General features: G+C 47.7%; 2 protein-coding genes across 5 annotated transcripts in view; one reads left to right on the top strand and one right to left on the bottom strand.

Annotated features, from left to right (window-relative positions):
- The window catches only part of TMOD1 (tropomodulin 1), a 75,319-nt gene extending 54,032 nt beyond the window's left edge, over window positions 1-21,287 (top strand). For 2 of the 4 annotated variants that reach the window (XM_037902397.2, XM_037902395.2), the window contains exons 6-10: window positions 9,692-9,822; window positions 12,208-12,315; window positions 12,649-12,792; window positions 13,638-13,782; window positions 18,118-21,287. In XM_037902397.2, coding sequence (XP_037758325.1) covers window positions 9,692-9,822; window positions 12,208-12,315; window positions 12,649-12,792; window positions 13,638-13,782; window positions 18,118-18,182 — 593 coding nt within the window. In that variant the 3' untranslated portion in view covers window positions 18,183-21,287. Of the gene's footprint in view, window positions 1-9,691; window positions 9,823-12,207; window positions 12,316-12,648; window positions 12,793-13,637; window positions 13,783-16,874; window positions 16,940-18,117 lie in introns of all 4 variants that reach the window. The other 2 variants (XM_043547667.1, XM_043547666.1) reach the window with 2 other exon arrangements.
- The window catches only part of TSTD2 (thiosulfate sulfurtransferase like domain containing 2), a 40,892-nt gene continuing 26,895 nt past the window's right edge, over window positions 7,939-21,935 (bottom strand). Inside the window, exon 10 of the mRNA XM_043547661.1 lies at window positions 7,939-8,871. Within this exon, the coding sequence (XP_043403596.1) occupies window positions 8,819-8,871 (53 nt within the window). The 3' untranslated portion in view covers window positions 7,939-8,818. The remainder of the gene's footprint in view (window positions 8,872-21,935) is intronic.

Below are 21,935 nucleotides of genomic sequence, written 5' to 3'. Positions count from 1 at the left end.
TCTCCTAAGCTCTTTGCCCTCTTTCAAAGAGGATGAAGGGGGAGCCCCTATTTCCACCCAAATATTATCAAAATGGGTCTTACGGTGCATTTTAGCACGTTACAGAGTTTCTCAGCTGTGCAGCCCCTGGCTAGGGTGACTGCTCATTCCACAAGGGCACAACCCACCACGATTGTCCATTACGGACACCTGTACAACTCCCACCTGCTTGTCTGTGGACTGTGCGGCTCTTCGCGCCTGCAGGGCAGATGCGGCCTTGGGTGTGGTGGCTCTTCACTAAGTACTAGATCCAGTAGCGTAGCCGGGGGGAGCGTGGGGAGCAGCCGCTCGGCGCCTTTTTAAATTTTTACTCACCCGGCGGCGCCCCGGCTCCTCGGCGGCGGGGGCCTTCACGCGCTCCGGCTCCTCGTCGGCGTTTCGGCGGCGGGGGCCTTCAATGCCGCCGAGGACCCGGAGCGCCGCCCGATGAGTACAAGCGGGTGGCACCTTTGTTTATGTCAGCTGCCCCTGTTCGCTCCACCTCGCTCCGCCACTGCCTAGATCCGTCAGCTCAGCTTCACCCCGTAGCGTGGGCACTGCCTGGGAATCACCTGGAGTGGAACACCCACAGAGACAACTACTCGAAGAAGAAGGAGGTGTTACTTACTAGTACAGTGTGATCACGGCTTACGTTCTCATATAGTATTTCCTGGATCCCCCCACCCCAGCATGCTATAAAAACTCCAGGGGGGTTGAAAACGTTTACCAGAGCGCCATTCTGCACCGCTCCACTGAATTTAAGCGCTGAGTGTGATCTCTGAGGATCACCAGGACCAGTAAGGGGTGTCTCAGCTCCTGCCTTGTGTCTTTCGGTGCTTTAATGTTAGGCTGCTCTGGTTCAGCCTTGACACCAGTCCCCAGCGTACTAGCATACGGTCCCACCCTGGCTCCCACCAGCCAAATCATGCCTTGCAGGGTGACCCCAACAGTCCTTCTGGTGCCAAGTATCCCCAAATCTGTGTACCCCAAGTTCTTACTATCAGACATTTGGACTTTTCCCCTCTGGTTCCTCACCCCAAAGGAGTGTTCTCAGTTCATTCTCAGTTCTCAGTTCACTTTGGCACAGTTTGCACGACAGAGATCTGTTCAGGGTAAAAATAAACAAAAAGTTTATTTAACAGTGAAATCACAGACTCAGAGATGAAATGGCAAGGGAAGCAAACACGGACAGTATGTTTTTAAACCAAATAAACATAAAGTTGCAACTTCAGGCTTATGCTTTGGTATTAGACAAATAAGTTACCTATTTCCCCTGCACACTTTCCCAGCGTGCCTCCTGTCACAAAGGAACTCCAGCATTGCCTGGAGAGTACCCCATTTAGACACTGGCCCTCAGTTTCTGGATGTCCTTCACTTCAAACCCTCTCTCTTGCAGACTGTGGTGATTCATGGTGGGGGAAATTCATGGGGGGCCATACTGGCTCAGACCAAAGGTCCATCTAACCCAGTGTCCTGTCTTCCGACCGTGGCCAATGCCAGGTGCTTTAGAGGGAAGGACCAGAACAGGGCAATTATCGAGTGATCCATCCTCTATCACCCATTCCCAGCTTCTGAGAAGGAGTAAATAACACTTCCTTATTTACTTTCTTCACACCAGTCATGATTTTATAGACCTGAATCATATCCCCCAACCCCCTTAGTCGTCTCTTTTCCAAGCTGAAAAGTCCCAGTCTTATTAATCTCTCCTCATACGGAAGCTGTTCCATACCCCTGATAATTTTTGTTGCCCTTTTCTGTACCTTTTCCAATTCCAATATATCTTTTTTGAGATGAGGCAACTAGATCTGCGCGCAGTATTCAAGATGTGGGCGTTCCATGGATTCATATAGAGGCAATATGATATTTTCTGTCTTATTATCTATCTCTTCTTAATGATTCCCAACATTCTGTTCACTTTTTTGACTGCCGCTGCACATTGAGTGGATGTTTTCAGAGAACTATCCACAATGACTCCAAAATCTCTTTCTTGTGTGGTAACAGCTAATTTAGACCCCATCATTTTATATGAATAGTTGGGATTATGTTTTCCAATGTGCATTACTTTGCATTTATCAACATTGAATTTCATCTGCTGTTTTTGCCCAGTCACCCAGTTTTGTGAGATCCCTTTGTAACTCTTCACAGTCCGCTTGTGACTTAACTATCTTGAATAGTTTTGTATCATCTGCAAATTTTGGCACCTCACTCTTTACCCCTTTTCCCAGATCATTTATGAATATGTTGAATAGGACTGGTCCCAGTACAGACCCCTGGGGGACACCACTATTTACCTCTCTCCATTCTGAAAACTGACCATTTATTCCCACCCTTTGTTTCCTATCTTTTAACCAGTTACTGATTCATGAAAAGGCCTTTCCTCTTAAGAGCCTTTGCTTAAGAGCCTTTGGTGAGGGACCTTTTCAAAGGCTTTCTGAAAATCTAGGTACACTATATCCACTGGATCCCCCTTGTCCACAAGCTTGTTGACCCCCTCAAAGAATTCTAGTAGATTGGTGAGGCATGATTTCCCCTTACAAAAAACATGTTGACTCTTCCCCAACAAATCATGTTCATCTATGTATCTGGCAATTTTGTTCTTTACTGTAGTTTCAACCAATTTTCCTGGTTCTGAAGTGAGGATTACCAGCCTGTGATTGCCAGGATCACCTCTGGAGCCTTTTTTTAAAAATTGGCATCACATTAGCTACCCTCCAGTCATCTGGTACAGAAGCTGATTTAAATGATAGGTTACATACCATAATTAGTAGTTCTGCATTTTCACATTCGAGTTCCTTCAGAAATCTTGGGTGAATGCCACCTGGTCCTGGTGACTTCTTATTGTTTAATTTATCAATTTGTTCCAAATTGCCCTCTTTCTGAGGCCTTTTCAGAGTTTCATCGACAAAAGTTATGTCAGTGACCAAAAAGCACTATAATAACATTGCTGTTGCATGTTCACACTATGCTTCTTCTATCAGCAGAACACGTCCGTTGTTGGTGCTCTCGCATGGACAGTGAGAGCAGTGCATTGTGGGTAACTATCCCACAGTGCTACTCCCCACCTTATGCTGCTAGGACTTGTGGGTTGGTGGAATGGACCATAGCGCATCATGCGTGTGGGTTTAACATCCCATGATGCATTGCTTTCTGTCCCAGCATTCTGTGGGCTTACGGCTTTGGTTCGCAGCTTATTTCAACGACCTTAGTTTGCTGTCTGCCTGCCATCTCTGTGCGAAAGGATGGATCCTGCATTGCTTTCTACTGCTCTGCTAAATGTCATTAACACATCACAGATGGCAGTGCAGTTAATCATAAACTGAACAGGATTCAGACTTGCCCGACCTGCTGTGTGACATGGGTAGGAGCAACATACGATGACTTGTGGCATTCACAGAGCAGCTGCACACAGTGGACCACCACTTTTGGGCTCGTGAAACTAGCACTGAGTGGTGGGATCGTATCGTCATGCAGGTCTGGGATGACGAGCCGTGGCTGCATAACTTTCAGATGTGGAAAGCCACCTTTCTGGAACTGTGTGTGGAGCTCACCCCAGCCCTGTGGCACAAGGAGACCAGAATGAGAGCTGCCCTCTCGGTGGAGAAGTGGGTGGCGATTGCAGTGTGGAAGCTGGTGACTCCAGACTGCTACTGGTCGGTCACAAATCAGTTTGAAGTTGGGAAGTTGACTGTTGGGGCTGCGTTAACACAACTCTGCAGGGCCATTAATCGCATCCTGCTGCGAAGGACCGTGACTCTTGGCAATGTGCATGAAATAGTGGACGACTTTTCAGAAATGGATTTCTCTAAATGCGGAGGGGCAATAGAGGGCACACATACCCCAATTTTGGCACCAGGCCACCTTGCAATGGAGTCCGGCAATAGAAAGGCGTATTTCTCCATGGTATTGCAGGTGTTTGTGGATCACCGCAGCTGTTCACCGACATAAACGCTGGATGGTCTGGGAAGGTGCATGATGCACATATTTTCAGGAACACCAGCCTGTACAGAAAGCTGCAGGTGGGGACTTTCTTTCCAGACCAGAAGATTCCAGTGGGAGATGTTGAAATGCCCATAGTGGTCCTGGGAGACCAGCATACCCCTTACTCCCCTGGCTCATGAAGCCTTACATGGGAAACCGGGACAGCAGTAGGGAGCACTTCAACAATAGGTGCAGGATGGCTGTGGAATGTGTGTTTGGCAGATTAAAGGCATGTTGGCAATGCCTTTCTGGCAGGTTAGATCTGAATGAGGAGAATATTCCCATGGTCATTGCCGCCTATTGCACGCTGCATAGTATTTGTGAGGCTAAGGGTGAAAGGTTTGCTCAGGGGTGGACTGCTGATGCACTGGGCCCGGCAGCTGATTTTGAGCAGCCTGATACCAGGGCTATTCAAGGGGCACAGCGGGAGGGGCAGGGCGGGGCAATTCAAGTCAAGGAAGCTTTGAGACAACACTTTGAGAATGAGAACCAATAATGTATATTTCTATGCTGCAAACTGCAATGCTTCATTAAATCAAGTTTTCTTAAGAAGCACCTGTGATGATTCATGATCTAGGATTTCAGTAAGCAAAGGATTAAACTGCTGGTGTATGTCTTGCTGCTGCCTGCTATCCCCGTTTGTAGGGCACAAATAAAGAGCAGTTATCTTTCAGATTCTTTGTTTTTACTAAACAAACAATCCACACACACACAAACGCTCAGTGGGAAAAGAAGGGACCATGGAAGGGCAGACCGTCAGAGCTGTGCATAGGTCCAGCTATCATTTTGAAAACTGAGGGGGTGGAATGAATGGAAAATGGAGAAATTCCAGAAAGCATAAGGGAATGCATGGGTGGAGTTGAGGGGGGGCATGGAAAACCGTTCTGAATGTGCTGCAGGGGAGGGAAGGCACGCATCTGTTGTTACTGCAGTGTTATGAGAAACTTAAGCATCTCTATTTGCTCCTCCATTACTTTTATCATCTGCTTAGTGGCATCCAAGAAAAAGTCCTGATTTTCTTTTCTGTCCTGCCGTTCAATTTCTCTCTACTCCCTGCATTCCCTTTCTACTGCATCAGAGTATTGGAGGACATCCTGGAACATGTCCTCCTTGCTCCATCTTAGCCACTTTCTTATCTGGCAGAAGCGCTCCACTGGTGTGTAGGGGGCTCCCCTGAAGGCCACATCTGCAGAAACACAAGAAACAATACACAGAAGCATGATTGTTAGTTCATGCACAACATTGAATCATTGCAGTTTAGCACACCCCTTGTAACATACCGAGCACTTTCTCACTGCACTTGGCAAGCACACATCTCGGCGAACACGCCAGGCATGGTGAGATTAGCCCAAGGGGGGAGGGGCATTCTACCTGGGGTAAACAGCAATGGTGCTTATGAAAGGGTCGTGGTGCAGTGACTAGGGACAATATTGTAAATGCTCCAACACTTTTCCCCGGGCAGGGGTCATTGAAGCAGATATCTCACTCCTGAGGGTAACCAAGGAAGCAAGGCTGCAACTGCTGCATGCTTGCAGCTTCCGACTGGTCCCTATGCTGCTCGCCTGTGTGCAGCTTTGGTTTGCACAAGTAATTGCCAAGTGGCGCGGGAAAGTTTCATTCAATGGAGGAAGGAACAAAGCAGCTCTGCCAAGGAACCTCCAGCAGAAGACTACCAAGTACCTCCAGGAAAGTTTCCTAGAGATCTCTCTGGAGGATTCCTGTGAAATCTCAGTGTGCATCAACACACTGTTCCACTGCACTGCTTAGATGCACAGGAAAATGTCCAGCACACAGAAACACAGCCAGCCTTGTACATTTCTATCCTTTCACCTACTTCTGCAGTACACAAAGCAAATGAAAGCTGAACATCATGAGCACCATCAACTCAAAAAAACCACTTACCAAGGGTCTCCTCTCCTGCTTCTTGCTCGCCAGAGTGGGAGTGTCAGGACTGGCTAGATCCTTCCGGAGTGGAGAACAGTTCTTGACTGGCCAGCCCACCTAGCGAACCCGCCGTGGGAGCCACATAATTCCCTAACTCCACCTCCTCGTCCCTGACTTCATCCTCTGAGTCCACTTTCTGCCACCTCCAGCCCCGCCAAAGCATCCATGGGGCTCTTGGCAGTGGAGGTGGGGTCATCGCCAAGGATAGCATCCAACTCCTTACAGAATAGGCTGAAGGCCTTCAGGACAGCACCAGAGCGTCAGTTTGCCTTCCTTGCTTTCTGGTATGCTGGCCTCAGCTCCTTTATCTTTGTTCTGCATTGCTCTGTGTCCTGACTGTATCCCTTTTCACACAAGCCCTAAGAAATCTGCCCGTAGGTATCAAACTTCCTATGGAGCACAGCTGCAACTGCATAGCCTCCTCTCCCCAAATACTGAGCAGATCCAAGAGCTCTGCACTGGTCCAAGCGGGAGACGGACCTGGTTTGCAGCGTGGAGCCACCATGGTCAGCTGGGAAGAGGCGATTGGAGCTCTCCACGCTGACCAAACAAGAAGTGGAATTTTAAAAATTTGTGGGGCTTTAAATGGGGAGGGGTGGATGGCTGTTTATGTGGCCGCAGGGCAGCAGAGTTCGAACTGCTGATCAGAGTGGTCAGGATGGGCATTGGGGGACACCTCCTGGAGGCCAATTAAAGCAATCAAATCAAGCGCGGTATCTACACTGGCACTTTGCTGCTAAAAACCCTGTGTCTCTCGTCGAGATGGTTTTATTTTGTCGCCACAACTGAAGAGTTTTGTCACCAAAAGTGGCATTGCAGTGTGGCATTGCAGTGTGGCATGGCATTGCAGTGTGCACACCTCCACTGTTTTGCTGCCAAAAGCTGCCTTTTGCCGACAAAACTGTAGTGTAGACAAGGTTTTCCTCAGTTTTCCAAGACTGGGGTTTTCTTTTTAGTTCCAAGTGAACTGAAGTCTAATGGCCCACCGTTGTCTTTTCTTGGCTGGGCAACGGGCGGGTACCTGAAGTGAGGCCTTGCCTACACCCACAGTTCTCTTGGCAAAAGGCAGCGTTTGCTGACAAACCAGTGGAGGTGTGGTGTACACACTACTTTTGGTGGCAAAACTCTGCCGTTTTGCCGACAAAATAAAACCACCTCGACGAGAGGCACAGAGCTTTTTGCAGCAAAATTAAAGTGACAAAGCATCAGCGTAGACGCTGCCATTCGTTATGTCGACATAACTGGCCTCCCCCAGTATCCCACAGTGCCCACTGTGACCGCTCTGCTCCCTGTTTTGAACGCGGCTGCCCTGTATCTAGCTATGCCTGCAAGCGCCCCTCCCCTTGCAAAGCTCCGGGAAGCTCTGACATTCCTCAGCGGTGAGAGTGGAGGCTGTGGGAGAACCTGGAGGGAATCACAGAGCCATTAATGTGGAATCGGCAGGCAGGCAGAGTGGGCTGCTGCCGTGGGGGGAAGAGACTGCTGTGCTGTGCTGTGCAGAGCCAGGGGCTGGTGTCCCTCTTCCCCCAGGACTGGTTGCTCAGGCTGCTGTCTGAACTTAGAGACAGCCTTCCGACACACTGTCCCTCAACACACACACTTCCCCAACATACACTGTCTCTCTCTCTCACATATTTCTTCCCCCCTCACACACACACACACACACACACGTTGTTTCTGTCACTCCTCTCTTTCTCTCTCTCTCTCTCTCTCTCACACACACACACACTCCCTGTCACAGACTCACCCCCTCCTCTCTCCACCACACACTTCAGTTGAAAAGCAGCTGGCAATCTAGTTGGATGCCCCTGGAAGGATGGGATTGAGAAATCTGCATCATGTGACACTGTACCTGCCCCATGAGGCATTGCAAACCTCTCCCAAAGTACCCTGCAGCCAGCTGCACAATGGGATAGCTACCCACAGTGCACTGCTCTCTGTGGCAATGCAAGAGGTGCGAGTGTGGACGTGCTCTGCCGACAAAAGGAGCACAGTGTGGACATGCAGCAGCGGTTTAATTAAAGCAGTATAACTTTTATCGACAAAACTCTGTAGTGTAGACAAGGCCTCAGTTTCATGTGAACAGCTAGCTAGGGAGGATCCACTCCCTGCTGGGAGGCGTACTTGGCGTCGCAGTGCCGGCCATGAGCATACTATTCTATATACATAAATTATATGTATATAGAATAGTAAATTCTATATACAGAACCCCAGTCTGTGTACAAGTCTCATAGTGATCATCAAGTTCAGACCATTTCATAAAAGACTTTACTCGATACACTTTTATAGTTGCATAAAATCAGTTGATTCAACGTCTCATTCTTTGGGGTTCAGACCCTGTTCTCCCCTTGGGGTGTCAGGACCCTGATTGTCACATGCAGTTACTGGAGTTCTTTGAGATGTTCTCTCTCTGAGTGCTCCGCTCTCTGCCCTCCTTCCCCTCTACTTTGGAGTCCTTGCCTCTGGCCAGGTTTCGTGGGTGAGAAGGAACTGGAGCAGCGGAGGGGCTGTTCTTCCCGTATGCCCTCAGATTGGGGCACTAGGATATACAGAGCGTAGGCACGGACCCCGCACACTGCTACCACAAATCTCCTATTGAAAGCGCACAGGTGCACGCACACCTAAAGTGAAGCGCCCGTAGAGAGGGAACTTCTCAAAGAACTCCAGTTACTATACAAGTAAGTAACCTCTCCTTGTGTTAAAGCCAAGATCCAACTGAGATCAGGACCCCTTTGTGCTAGGCACTGTACGTATTTAACCCACTGGTGAGTGTGTGTTGTAGAGTGTCGTCTGTGCCAATTCTCAGAGGATATGAGTTGTTACTGCCTCCAGATGCAGAGGGGCTGTAGTAGCTTTTAGCGATGGGGGTCCCTTGCCATCATGTGCCAGCAATTCCTCTTAGCCATGTGCATTGACCAAACCGGACAGTCTCTACGCAAAAGAATAAATGGACACAAATCAGACATCAGGAATGGTAACATTCAAAAACCAGCAGGAGAACACTTCGGTCTCCCTGGACACTCAATAACAGACTTAAAAGTCGCAATTCTTCAACAAAAAAACTTCAAAAACAGAATCCAACAAGAAACTGCAGAACTGGAATTAATTTTCAAACTGGACACCATTAAATTAGGCCTAAATAAAGACTGGGAGTGGCTGGGTCACTACAAAAACTAATTTCCGCCTGCTGATACTCACACCTTCTTGTCAACTGTTTGAAATGGGCCACCTTGATTACATTGGCCTCATTAGCACTACAAAAATGATTTCCCCTCCTTGTCAACTGTTGAAAAAAGCCCACTTCCACCTTAATTGAATTGGCTTGTTAGCACTGACACCCCTCCCCCACATGGTAAGGCAACTCCCATCTTTTCATGTGCTGTGTATTTATACCTGCCTCTGCATTTTCCACTCCATGCATCTGATGAAGTGGGTTTTAACCCACAAAAGCTTATGCCCAAATAAATTTGTTAATCTCTAAGGTGCCACAAGGACTCCTCATTGTTTTTGCTAGTACATACATTGTAAGGGATAGTCCCTGCCTTGACAAATTTACAGTCTAAATAGACAAGACAGACGAAGGTTACTTAAGTGACCTTCTGTCTTCAGTTAGAACCTTCATCAACCAGTTGATTCCTCCTTTCCTCATGTCCTTTTTATGACACGGAAAAAATAGCCCAAACCTGAGAGTGGCCTAAAGAAAGTGTCTTTCCACCCCATCTGATTTTTTCATGTTGCTTTTTAATTGCAGGTGTGATTAAGCCCACGCAGTATAAACCAGTTCCCGATGAAGAACCCAATTCAACAGATGTAGAAGAAACTTTGGAACGAGTAAAGAACAATGACCCTAAACTTGAGGAAGTCAACCTTAATAATATTAGGGTATTCAGCCTCCCCTTCCTACAACAATTAACACTTCACAGTGAGACAGGATATGTGCTATCTAGAGGACAAAGGCCAAGCACACTGTGCTGTGCAGGAGAATAGCTTATTGTCACAGCAGGCTGTGTTGGCCATTATTGGCAAAAGGACAAGTTATGGTTAGGGCTAGATTCTGAACTCCTTGCTTATGTAGAAATCAACAGGGCTGCTTGCAGAATAAGGCACCGCTCAACAGAAGTTAGGCATCGGAATCTGGCCTTGGCTAGTTTTAGGATGTTTTTGAGGGGGTTTCACAGTATGTCATTAGAGCCTACCTACAGTCAGAAAAAAGTGCTTTGTGTTTGCATTGTATTTACAGGGAACCCTAATTGTGCATGTGGCTAGATGTCATGTACAAACACACTGCAAGACTGGCAGAGCAAGGATCTTTGAAAATAATACACACTGAGTCCCTAGGTCAATGTTAGCTGCTTCACTGCAGGAATTTCTTAGTGAAACCCTTGCAGAAAAATTACACGGATGTAACACTAAGGCTGGTAATTTAATTACACAAAAGACAGTGTTTCGCATTGCCCTCTTGTGCTAATGATACTGTATTATCTGCCAAAGGCTGTGTGGCACTGAACAGCGGGGCATGGCTTGTAATGAACGAGCTCGTATAGGTATCTGTGCATGGCCGTGAAGCTAAAGCTGCTGTGAGAAACCACCATTCCACATTCCCTGACCTGGCTCATTAAAATCTAGGCTTTTCTCTGGGCTTTGCTAGTTAAAGGTGACATGCAAAGGACAAGCAAATGTGCTTGTACACTCTTCTGTTTCCCTTAAACCTGCTAAAGGAGAGGGTAAGGAGTTCTAGTCAGGCTGTTAAAAACTTGGTTTCTGTTAACTTCTCTTTAACTCCTGTTGTGGGCAACATGCCTTCATTGCTGTTTTCGTTTGGGGACTGGGAAAGCGCCCGTTACTGTTTTCTAGTCCAGTCCAACCGTGGAGGGTAAAACCAAATACTCAAGTTAAAACAAGCAGAACTACCCTCTTCCCTACCAGCTGTTTCTTTTTCCCACAGACCTCCCATAAAGAAGCAACTCAGGGCACATGCATAGCTCGGCAGGTCACCTTTTAAATGCGTACACGGTACCAAATACATACACGCCAGCCGCATGATGATGGCTCCCGCGCCTGCCTAGGCCCTCTGTGTGCGTTTGAGTGTGTTGTGTTCAGATACATGCAGATGAGGTTCCTGTGTGTGCAGTTAGCAACGCTGGTGCCATTAACTCCATGTGCACAGTCCTTAAAACCCTGGCACCTGTGCACATCCAGCCAGTTGCAACTTTCCATAGATAAGGTACTGCATTTTCAAAAGTGACTTGTGACTTGGGGGTGCAACTTGAGACCCCTGGAAAGGAGCCTGACTCACAGGTGGCAGGGGCTCAGCACCTGTGAAAACCTCGAGGTGTCTCTAGTTGGACTAAAGATTTGGCGTGCCACTTTTGAAAACATGGGCCAAAGATACATGACTGCACTATTCACAGATGGGCTTATGGGTAGTGGTGTTAAAGCCATATCATGCCAGCTGATCCCAGGGAAGCACTCCTCATTGAGGACTATGGAAATGGTCAGTTTGAAATTTTAAAGAGTCACTTGGAAGTTATCAGAGTCTGAAAAGAGTTTGTCAAGTATTGAACAGGAAAGAAATACTCTTGGCTTGTGAGAGCTCAGAACAGGCACACAGATGTTTGTCAAACTCGCCTAGTTCTCCCCCAAAAGTTACCGTGACGGAGGGAGAGAGAAGAGTGGGCCTGATTCTGAGAGTTGAGGATGGGTCAGGCTGTGATCCTGCAAGTGGATCCTTGCAGGCAGAAGCGCCGTGCAGGCCTGCTTGCTAGATCCAGGCCTGAGGAGGGCAGTTATTTCCCAGCCATGACGTGGCTGTGGCTGGTGCAGTGCTAAGGCATTATTAGAACGCGTGTACGCCCAGTGCTTTACCTACTCAAAGCACTCTGTAAACCTCAGCTACGTAACGCCCCACACTGCCCAGGGAGGTGAGTGGGTGAGTACTGGCCCCATCTGACAAGTGGGGAGCCCGAAATGCGGTGAGGTGACTTGCCCAAATCCAGGCAGCGAGTGAGGGGCAGCGCTGGGATCAGAGTGGAGGCATTCCCGGGCTGCTTGGGCCATGCTGACCATTACAAGCACTACTGTGCAATCTAGGTTCAGCTTTCTGTCCCCTCCTGAATATCCAGTTGTGCCATTTCCACTGTACAGAAAGCTGCTTGTATTTCATACACATAGTGCATGCTCCTTTATACAATATTTTTTTAAGGAGTATACCAGGAATCTGGATAAGGATGACTGACTAATGCACCTTTCCGGGCCTTCTTTTTGCAGAATATTCCCATACCAACTTTAAAAGCATACGCTGAAGCACTGAAGAATAATTCCTATGTAAAGAAGTTAAGCATAGTAGGAACAAGAAGCAATGACCCGGTAGCCTATGTAAGTACCATACCATGCTGTGTGTGATGACAGGCTAATGGCTGGGGGACGGTTGTTAGTGGAATTGTTTTCTTGCGAGAGTGATTGTTTAAAGCAACCCGAAAAGGAGAAAAAATTGTGGTGCCCTTTTTTGTACTTTTATATTGTATGAAAAATGCCAGAGATGGGAAACTGAGGCATGGAGAGACTAAGTGACTTGCCCAAGGTGTCACAGGCCGTCTGTGGAGAAGCAGGGGCTTGAACTCAGGTCTCCAGCATCCCAGGCGAGTGCACTGGGCCACTCTTCCTATTATTTATTATTCAATATTAACACTCTCCCCTTCGTGACTGCAGGCACTGGCAGAAATGTTAAAAGCCAATGGTGTATTGAAGAGCTTGAATGTGGAATCCAACTTCATTTCTGGGTCCGGGATCCTGGCTCTGATCGAAGCACTCCAGCACAATACTTCACTGATCGAGCTCAAAATTGACAACCAGGTAAAACAAATCCCAACTTGACCTCTTAGAGTGAATAAAAATGGTTTTGTTGGGAGGCCTTGTATCAGAAAACGTGGGGTTTGGCTCACCTGATGTTTTCCGGACAATCACTCTAAAAAAAAACAACTGGTGGGGGGGATAGGGAGAAGTATGTGTAGTGGGCTTGACAAGTGGCTAGCCCACATAGAGGATTACTGCCAGCTAATGGAGTAACTCCCTTAGGCCGAGCGATAGAGCACTGTGCTGAAGGTTCTGGGTCCATACCCTGCTGACTGCCTGTGGTTTTGGGCCTTGTGTACATAGTCAAAACTATACAAGGTTTCTCTGATGATTCAGTATTAGTCAGCCAACAAATGACAAGATAATTTAGGGCCTGATCTTGCAAGCTGCCCGTTTGCATGGAGCACTGGATGGACTGGACCCTCCATAAATGGAAACAAAATCCTGCAGGCTTCATCCAGTGCCCTTGTGCCATCATTTATAATCCTCTGCGGAGAGCTTTTTGGAGAACTAGGCTGCTGGCTTTTTTCTGAAGAAAGCAGGTTGGGACTTTTTTACAGCAATAAAACAAATGTCTGAAAAGCTGGAAAGTCCAGGATCCAAACACTGGAGATCCGTGGGCATGCCAAGGTGAGCGATGGACCCAGATTTGGTAGCTCACCCCCATCTCCACTGAGTTTGCTGTCTCCAGAAGGCTGGGCAGTGGTGGGGGAAGCCCTGTGCAATGTTTGCTGGTACTGATAAGGTGTACTGTGGAGTCAGCAGGAGGCAGTCTGGGGATCAAAGACCAAAATAACAGGGCAGCCCTCAGGTGTAACCTGCTTTTCCATTATCTTTTAATAAAGAGCCAGCCGCTGGGCAACAAGGTGGAAATGGAGATTGCAAACATGTTAGAAAAAAATAGCTCCCTTTTGAAGTTCGGGTATCACTTTACACAGCAAGGTCCCCGGCTTCGTGCATCTAACGCCATGATGAACAACAACGACCTGGGTGAGTCTGCCTACACGCCTGCTTGCGTGCATTCTTCCATGCTCCCCATAGTCCATGGTGCTGGTGCTCCCCTGCGGTGTGCTTGTCAGTAATTCCCATCAGCTGTGAATGTAGCGGATGCGTATTTCCCCTCCTGCTCTCTGGTGGGCACATTGACCGAGAATCTATGTAAATACATCTCAAGGAGATAAACAAGTCAGGAGAAATTTCACTTGAATTAGGAAAGCACCCGTTTGAATCGGAAGGGGCTGGTGCTTGCTAGGGGAGAACCTGATTCTCTTCCCGCTTTCTCCTGCTGAGAGGTACTGGACTCCACCAGCAGTTCCACTCAGTCATTGGGGCTGGCAGTGGAGTAAAGCGCTACTCAGTGTGAGTAAGACAATCGGCTTCTGGCCCAGAGTAAGATGCTGTGCAGGGCAAGGGTGGCAGAATCTGGCCTTAACCAAACAGGGTCTCCAGTGATACTCAGAGGCAGTGAGCTCTAGTGCTGGGGAGTTTGGCATTTCCATGTGCTTTTTTAAGCCGTAGTTGGCAGGGTTAGTGCTGAGAAGCCCGGGCTGCTGCTGCCATGACCTGGATCAGCAGAGCCCTTCGCTTTCCTGGGCTGCCGCCCTTTCACAGACACTGCTTCCATCCCCGCTTTAATGGGGAAAGGACAAGCAGTAGAGTCAAGCTCTGAAGACTGACAAGTTTGGCTCCTGCCTTTGAACGAATCAGGTCTGTTGTTAGTTGTGTTTAGGGGTACAAGGCCAAATTCTGTTCCCAGTTCTATCTGGGCGCCCCAACTGAAGTTAACAGAGCTGCGTGTGATGACAGTACTTCTCACTGATGGGTGCGGTGCTGTAGGCACTCGCTGACGGACGGTTGCTTGGCGACAGCCTCACATGCTGCACTGGAAGACTACCCAGTGGAGCCTGTTGGGACCTGAGAACGGACCTAATTTCCAGTGATCTTACCCGTGGAGGAAATTAACATGTAGCTCCCGAGACAGACTGGCTAAGAGGAAGTGCCTGGTGAAAGATTTACCATATAAATGTCTGCCCTGAATAAACAGCAATAATCCGGAGCCGTATATTTTGCTCTTAACATGGTTTACCTGCACAGTCTAACCATTTTGTGTCCTTTATGACATGAGTCTACTTCAATTTAAAAAGCTACTGAATTAGCGTACCTCTAATTGAGACTAAGGGACTGCTGTGCTGAAAAGCACTGACTTATGCCTTGGTGCTCTCTGTTCCATGCAGGTGTGTGTGTGCGTGTGTGCGTGCGTGTTCAACCTGCTGAGGTTTTTAAACCAATGGACTGGATTTTGTCTCCAGCTAGTCTGCTGTTCTCATGGCAGTGTAATAATACATTGCATTTACACAGAATACTCCTGGGGGGATTCTGCACCAAAAAATTGAAAATTCAGCGCACAATATTTTAAAATCCTGTAAAAATTTTGCATATTTTATTTGTCAAAATAACCCAGTATAATCACAGCAGTTTCAATTATTTTGGTAATTTATTTCAAAATACATGTCAGCAACTACGTCTGTGACAATACAGACAACAAAAAAGATTGAGGAAATGTTTTTTTGATAAATAGATTCCTTACGAGGCATATTAATATAGAACTCGGAGTAATAATTCATTTAAACTTTGGGTTTCCCACGTGTCAGATGGGCCCAATACTCACCTGCTCACCTCCCTGGGCAGTGTGGGGCTTTATGTAGCTGAGGTTTACAGAGCGCTTTGAGTAGGTAAAGCACTGGGCGTACATGAGTTCTAATAGTGCTATAGCACTGCACCAGCCACAGCCAAGTCATGGCTAGGAAATAAATGCCCTCCTCAGGCCTGGATTCATCTAAATTCATTTCCTGCAGCCCTTAGAAGCAATGTAAAGGCTTGCGGGAGTCAGGGGTAATGGAGGAGCTGAGGGACAGGGAAGTAATTGCCAGGAAGGAGCCTGGGAGTGAGCCTGGAGGGTTCTTGGGTGTGGGTGGGAGAAGTATGGAACAGGTTATTTTGGGGGGCAAAGGGGGATTGTTAGGGAGCCTCCCCCATGCAGACCCTGGCTGACCCCTAGCTTCTCCCATTCAGTCAGGTACATCTGCCCCTGTCCCCATGTGTCCATGAACCCTCCCATCCCCACGTATCCTTGCACACCCACTCAGGCACCCCTCCTCCCCCAACCGCATGTGTCCTTGCACCCTCCTACCCTGTCCCCATCTGTCCCTGCACCCCTTTGCCCCATCCCCATGTGTTCCTGCACCCCCACTCCCATTCAGCTCCCGCCCCAGTCTGTCCCCACCACTAGCCCTTCTGAATCCCAGTCTGTGACCTCTCCAAACAGCTCCACACTGTCTGTCCCCCCCAAATGCCATGCCTTCTGACCTGGCCCCACGAGCAGGGCGCTGTGAGGAAGGCAGCCTCTTCTCTTCCCTATCCGCAGCTGGGGCTGGCCCGGGAGTGGCTGCTCTCTGTTCTGGCACCACAGCGGCCCATGGTGGGCGAAAGGCATAACGGCAGCACCTGTCCAGCAGAATGGATTTTCTGCAGAAAGAGAGCTCTGCATGGCACATGAATTATTTATGTGTGCAGTGGTGCAGAATTTCCTCAGGAGCAACAGAACCTTACACCTCGGAGTGCTTCCAAATTGTGGCTCTGATTCTGCAGACCCTTAAGCATGTGCATACCTTTATACACACGAGGTGTCCTGTGGGACTACTTGCATGCATAAATGCACACACAATTCCCCAACACAACTAACTTCCCCCTTTGTGCATATGCATTTCTCCTCAAATTAAGAGTTTCTTGGCATGGCACGGTGCAAGGAGGATTTTCTCTGGAACTAGTGAATGGATAAAAGCCACATGTTCAACTAGAAAGTCACTGCTCACTGACTGTCGGATCAGAGTTGGTTTTCATGAACTTGGAATGTATGCGCGTCACCACGTTAATCATAAAAAAGGCATTACATTTAATTTGTCACTCCTGCTTCTTTTTGGTTGAGAAGTTGGTGACTTTGCCTGTCATGCAGCTGTTGTATACTTTGCCTCCTTGATCATGAGAACTGTACAGAAGATATCTGATTTGGATCTTGTTTGCAGCTCGTATACGTCGCTCTGACGGCCCCTGGCATAACTTCTCAGCTCTGCAACTGGACGATGTATAAGTACAGACAGAATTTTTTCCCTACTGGCAATAGCTCTCTATCTGTGCTCCACGACTTGTGCTCTCAGCTGCCACCACCTGGCTCAACTCAGACTTGGTTTTACTCTCTCTAGCTTCTGTTTTACTGCTCTTGGCTCAGCTGCAGGTGATACGTTGTATGATCTAGCACGTTAGATGGAAGGCTTTTTGCATTCATCCTATGAGCTAATTTCTGCATTCCCCCTTTTCTGGCTGCTTTTTTTTCCCCTCTGTATTTATTTCAACTATATAAACTGTGTATGTATCCAGTTTAAACACCTTCTCTGAAAATGCTCACTAAAGTGTGGAGGAGCAGAAAAACACAGCTCAGAGGTTAATGAGGGAAAACCTGTTTTGGCAGGGGCACTTTTTCTAAGATAGGAAGGCCTTTATTAAGCCATACAGAAGGAGTAAAAGATAAGGACTGGATAAGAAGCCATACTCTCCTTGCGCAGCTGCAGGTGTTCATCAGCTATTCTCTACCTGCCTCTTATATGCTGATCATTACCTGATGAGAAGCAATCAGGGAGAGATGTAATTGAGCTACCAAACTCTTGTTTAACAGAACCCTGTGAGCTCTGTCCCCATTTGAAGCTGATGACAGTTACTTCAATTTTTGAGCTCTTTTTTAAACGACGTAGATTTTTAAACTGATGTTAAAGACCCTGGTCTGTGTTCTCAAGGTCACACATCAACTTTAGTAGAAGAGATGAGGCTAAATCCCCTGGACTGCTTTGAAAATCTCAACCCTGAATCAATGGATGGCAGCTGAAGCCAAATGCATTCAAATTATAAATTAGGCACAAATTTTTAACGAGGGTGATTAACCACTGGAACAAACACCCAAGGGAAGTGGTGGATTTTCCATCTCTTGATGTCTTCTGATCAAGACTGGATGCCTTTCTGGAAGAGATGCTTTAGCCAAACACACATTGTTGGGCTCAATGCGGGCGTAACTGGGTGAAATTCTCTTGCTTGTGCTATACAGGAGGTCAGGCTAGCTTATCTAGTTATCCCTTCTGGCCTTAAAATCTATGGAAAACCCCCCAAACTTTTCCCCTCACATGAGTTTTGTTCTGGTTTTAAACTATCTGTGGATATATCCGCTATCCGCGTGTGCAGCGTCTGCCTTGACTGACCGTTGTTCCTGTTCTTTTTCAGTGAGGAAGAGGAGACTTGCAGACTTGAATGGGCCTTTCTATCCCAAGTGCCGAACCGGGGTGTAGTTCCCGGCTGTGAGGCTCGTGCCTGGTGGTTTGTGCTATACCCTGGAAATCCGAAGGCAAAGTGCCTGCACAAAACGTCTGTGGTGCCTCAGTTCTGTGTTGCATAATTATGCACTAAAGGTTTAAATTAACTAGTGATTGTAGGTGACGATTTGATCAAATATGATTAATGATGTTTTCTTTAGAGTCAAGCTGAGTCAATCCAGTTACGAGTTGCCAATTTTAAGCAGTCTCGGTTTAGAATACATCACAGCACAAACGTGACTGTTAATTCACCCATGACTTAATTTCTCTTAGGATTTCCTGTGTGGTGTTTCAGATATATTTACGATGTGTTATGCATGATTGGAAAAATTACTGCTCTACACAAGTTGCATAAGTATTTAAAAAAATACTTTATTTTTTCAACTTGCTTTCCTGTTTGACAAGCATTTCTACTCTCCCACCACATTGCTACTATCCCTTTTAAGGACTTGTAAATTACAATTAATTACCAACATTTGCTGACTTTATTTGCAGACAGGATGTCAAAACCACCCATATTTTTTCCCCAAAAGAATTCCTGTCTTTTTTACTCCCCCCGCCCCCAAATGAAAAGAACGTAAGGCCACTGATTATAAAGTAATGGCTCCATAAAAACAGAGTAGTAGGTATTAGATGAGACGTTAAAATCATCTTCTCTCCTTTCCCATGGATATGTAAAACCATTGCTGTTTAAGAGATTAGGAATGAAATCCTGACTCCACTGAAGTCAGGAGCAAACTCTCATTGATTTCCCCCTGAATTTTCTCTTGGAAATGTGCCCCATGTGCTTTTACTCGGTCTGGTAATGAGTGTGCTGGAGCCCTCACTTGTAATTCTGGTTTTCTGGCTGGATGATCTATCTGCAAAACTTCTTGTTCTGCTAGAAATTTTATTTTACCAACATCCCAAATTTCTAAGTAGGGCACCCTAATAAAGAAATTACTTGAAAATACCCTGCCTGGGAATCCATGTAGTCCAGGATGCCATTTGAGTAGAGTTGAATAAACACACCAGGCAACTGGGTTTGTGTGGTGATAAAAACCCACTGCCTTTCTAGGGAGGAATTTCCAGCAGCCACATGCAGCCTCTGATCATGCAGTGGGTTCATCACCTGCAGGCCATTTATACCCACACCAACTCCCATTGACTCCAGTGGGAGCCTGGTCTGCACAGCGTGAAGTCTGCCCATGCAGACCCATTGCCAGCGGGGGGCCTTTGTTTATACCCCTAAAGAATCCATCCTAGCCATCTTTTTCACGTAATAAACAACCTTCTGCCTGCTGCTGTTCCCCGTGGAGTTCTGCAGTCTGTGCATTGTGTAGTGCAGCAAAACTGCCACTAATTTCAACAGAATTTTTGCATGAATCAGGAGTCAGGCTTTGGCCCTGATTTGCTCTCTCTGAATATTACATTTTAACCTTGAGTGGGAAATACAAACATGTTTGATTGTTGTAATAAATGTGTCAGAAATGACAAATAAAAGGTGTCAGTGCAATTTTTTGTAAAATCCCATACAAAAGATTAGAAAATACTGAAAAACCAGAAAGGGGCATGATTAGCGTAATGCCAGATGGACAGCGCTATTCCCACCCGACACCTCCCAAAGGCTTTAGAAAAATCAATGAAAACATCAGTCCAGATTCCACTTGATAGCTAACGGCAGAGTTGTCTGCTCAGATTTGCCCAGAACTAACTCAGCATCAGTGTCTGCTCTCCCACTGACTCAGAGGAATGGAAATTGTTCTCCCCCTGGTAAATGCTGCTCGCCCTGATGCCCAAGGGGAATCTGGGTGTGTGGGGACAGTGCAGAATGCTCTGAAGGGGACCCTGATGTGAAGACCTGAGAGGATTTTACGCTACATGAAAATAAAATAGTCCTTAAAAAAAGCAATAACCTTTCTCTTTTTCATGCTGTAGTAGCATCTAAACTGCCCTGGCAGTTGAAACATATTGTGGGATGACTCTGGGCATGTGTGTGAAAGTCACACTCATGCTGGTGAGCCCTCACTCACCGAGTAGTGGCTGTGCTGGAATTACATGGGTAAGTGAGCAAGCACTTACCAAGCAGAGCAAGGAGTGGCACAGTTGCCTGGGGAGAAGCATCAGGCTCTGTACCAGCTGTCCTGTCGAGCTGTAATAACGATGAAGGGTCACGAGCGCTTGAGGAAAAGGGGATTCCCTCCCTACAGCGAGCACCGTGCCTGCTAGTGCGCAGACTCTCCTGCGTGGAACTGCTGAGACATGGAACTAATGGACCGCCTCAGAGAAGTCACAGCCGTTGTGCTGAGTCAGCTAAACGGCGAGTCGGCGTTTCACGTTGTGTCAGAGTGGTTCTTTGGGTGTCGCTAACAAAGACCAGCACACGGCCAGACCCCAGGGGTTGCCTACTCACTAACCCTTAGAATATGGAGGACATGGAGTGTACTTGCCTTCTATGCTGGAAATGAGTGAAATAGTCATGGGGGCAGCTGCCCCCTCTTACCTCCTGCTCCTTCCCCTTCCAGAACAGCAAACCACCCCAGTCTTCTGCTCCTCCTCCACAAAGCACTGGAACCACCTCACCCCCGGCATAAAGGAGCCTATTGCTTGTCCTGCCTTGTAGCGGGTCTGAGCCTACGTCCTACTCGGCACTGGTCCAGCCTCCTTAGCCACTGCCTGCCCACCTGGCCATCCCACCCCCGGCATGGCTAATGGGGAGACTTTCTCAACACTAGGGGAGCAGAACCCAGTGGGGTTTGGGGGTAGAGCCCCTCCTAGGGGCCAGAAAGTCTCCGTAGACCAGCACCTGGCTAGCAGGCTGCTTGCTTAGGAATGAGCTGAAACCCAGCTGCCATTCACTGGGGCACTAACAGGTTTCCAAAGGGTTAAGGGCAGCCCACGCACTGATGAAGAGCGTTTATACAGCTTTGTGGCAGCATCAAGGATGACGTGTCACCCTGTCACATTTAGAAGTTCATGCTAACATGCAGTTGACACCGTTTCCCATTCTGTACTGAAAACGGACCTGGCCAGGGCCTTTCATGGGGGTTACAGGACGGTAATCTAGCCGGTAGGTTTGTCGGCTGGTTGGGGGTTTTAAAACATGACATCTGAAAAATACCACAGTGCAACAGACTCGTTGTGGGATCCTGTTCCCAACCACAGCTCCTGGCAGTGATGTAGGCTGTGAATGCAACATGTGCCTGATGGCAGGACGCTGCGTCTGGGCCAGCTCGCCAACGCAGCTGGGAAAGGTGCTGCAAGCAAAGAGGCATCGACCTAGTGCTGGGGACACCGGCTGCCTAGGGAAATAGGGGCCTCTTCCAAAGGCCATTGTTGTCAGTGGGTGTCACTAGTCACATCAGGGGTTTGGGCTCAGCCCCTGCATTATCAGTATTACCTAATATCAGCTCTAGGGAAGGGTCCCACAGTTGACCTTAGAGCAGATCTGAAAGCCCAGCTTGGAGAACACAAAGCAGCACCCCAGCAGTTGTTGAACAGTCATGGGAACAATGTCAGAGAAGACAGGGAATTAATGCAACTAGTGCATTACATTAACGTCAAATCTAAATCTGTTGCAATGCCTTCCTCCCCACGCTTTGGAAAGGGACCATGGCTGTAACTGACAATAAGCAACTGTAGAAACTTGAGTGTGATGGGGCACCGCCCCCCCAGCACGGATGTGGTCAAAGTGGCAAGAGAGGCCAATTAGCCTTAGGCTGCACCTGCTGGGGAGCTCCGGGGCAAGGC

The sequence above is a fragment of the Chelonia mydas genome, chromosome 5 (genome assembly GCF_015237465.2).
Source record: "Chelonia mydas isolate rCheMyd1 chromosome 5, rCheMyd1.pri.v2, whole genome shotgun sequence".
In the NCBI taxonomy this organism is placed as follows: Eukaryota; Metazoa; Chordata; order Testudines; family Cheloniidae; genus Chelonia; species Chelonia mydas.
Note: the sequence above shows the minus strand (reverse complement) of the source record. Positions and strands in the feature narration are given on the sequence as shown.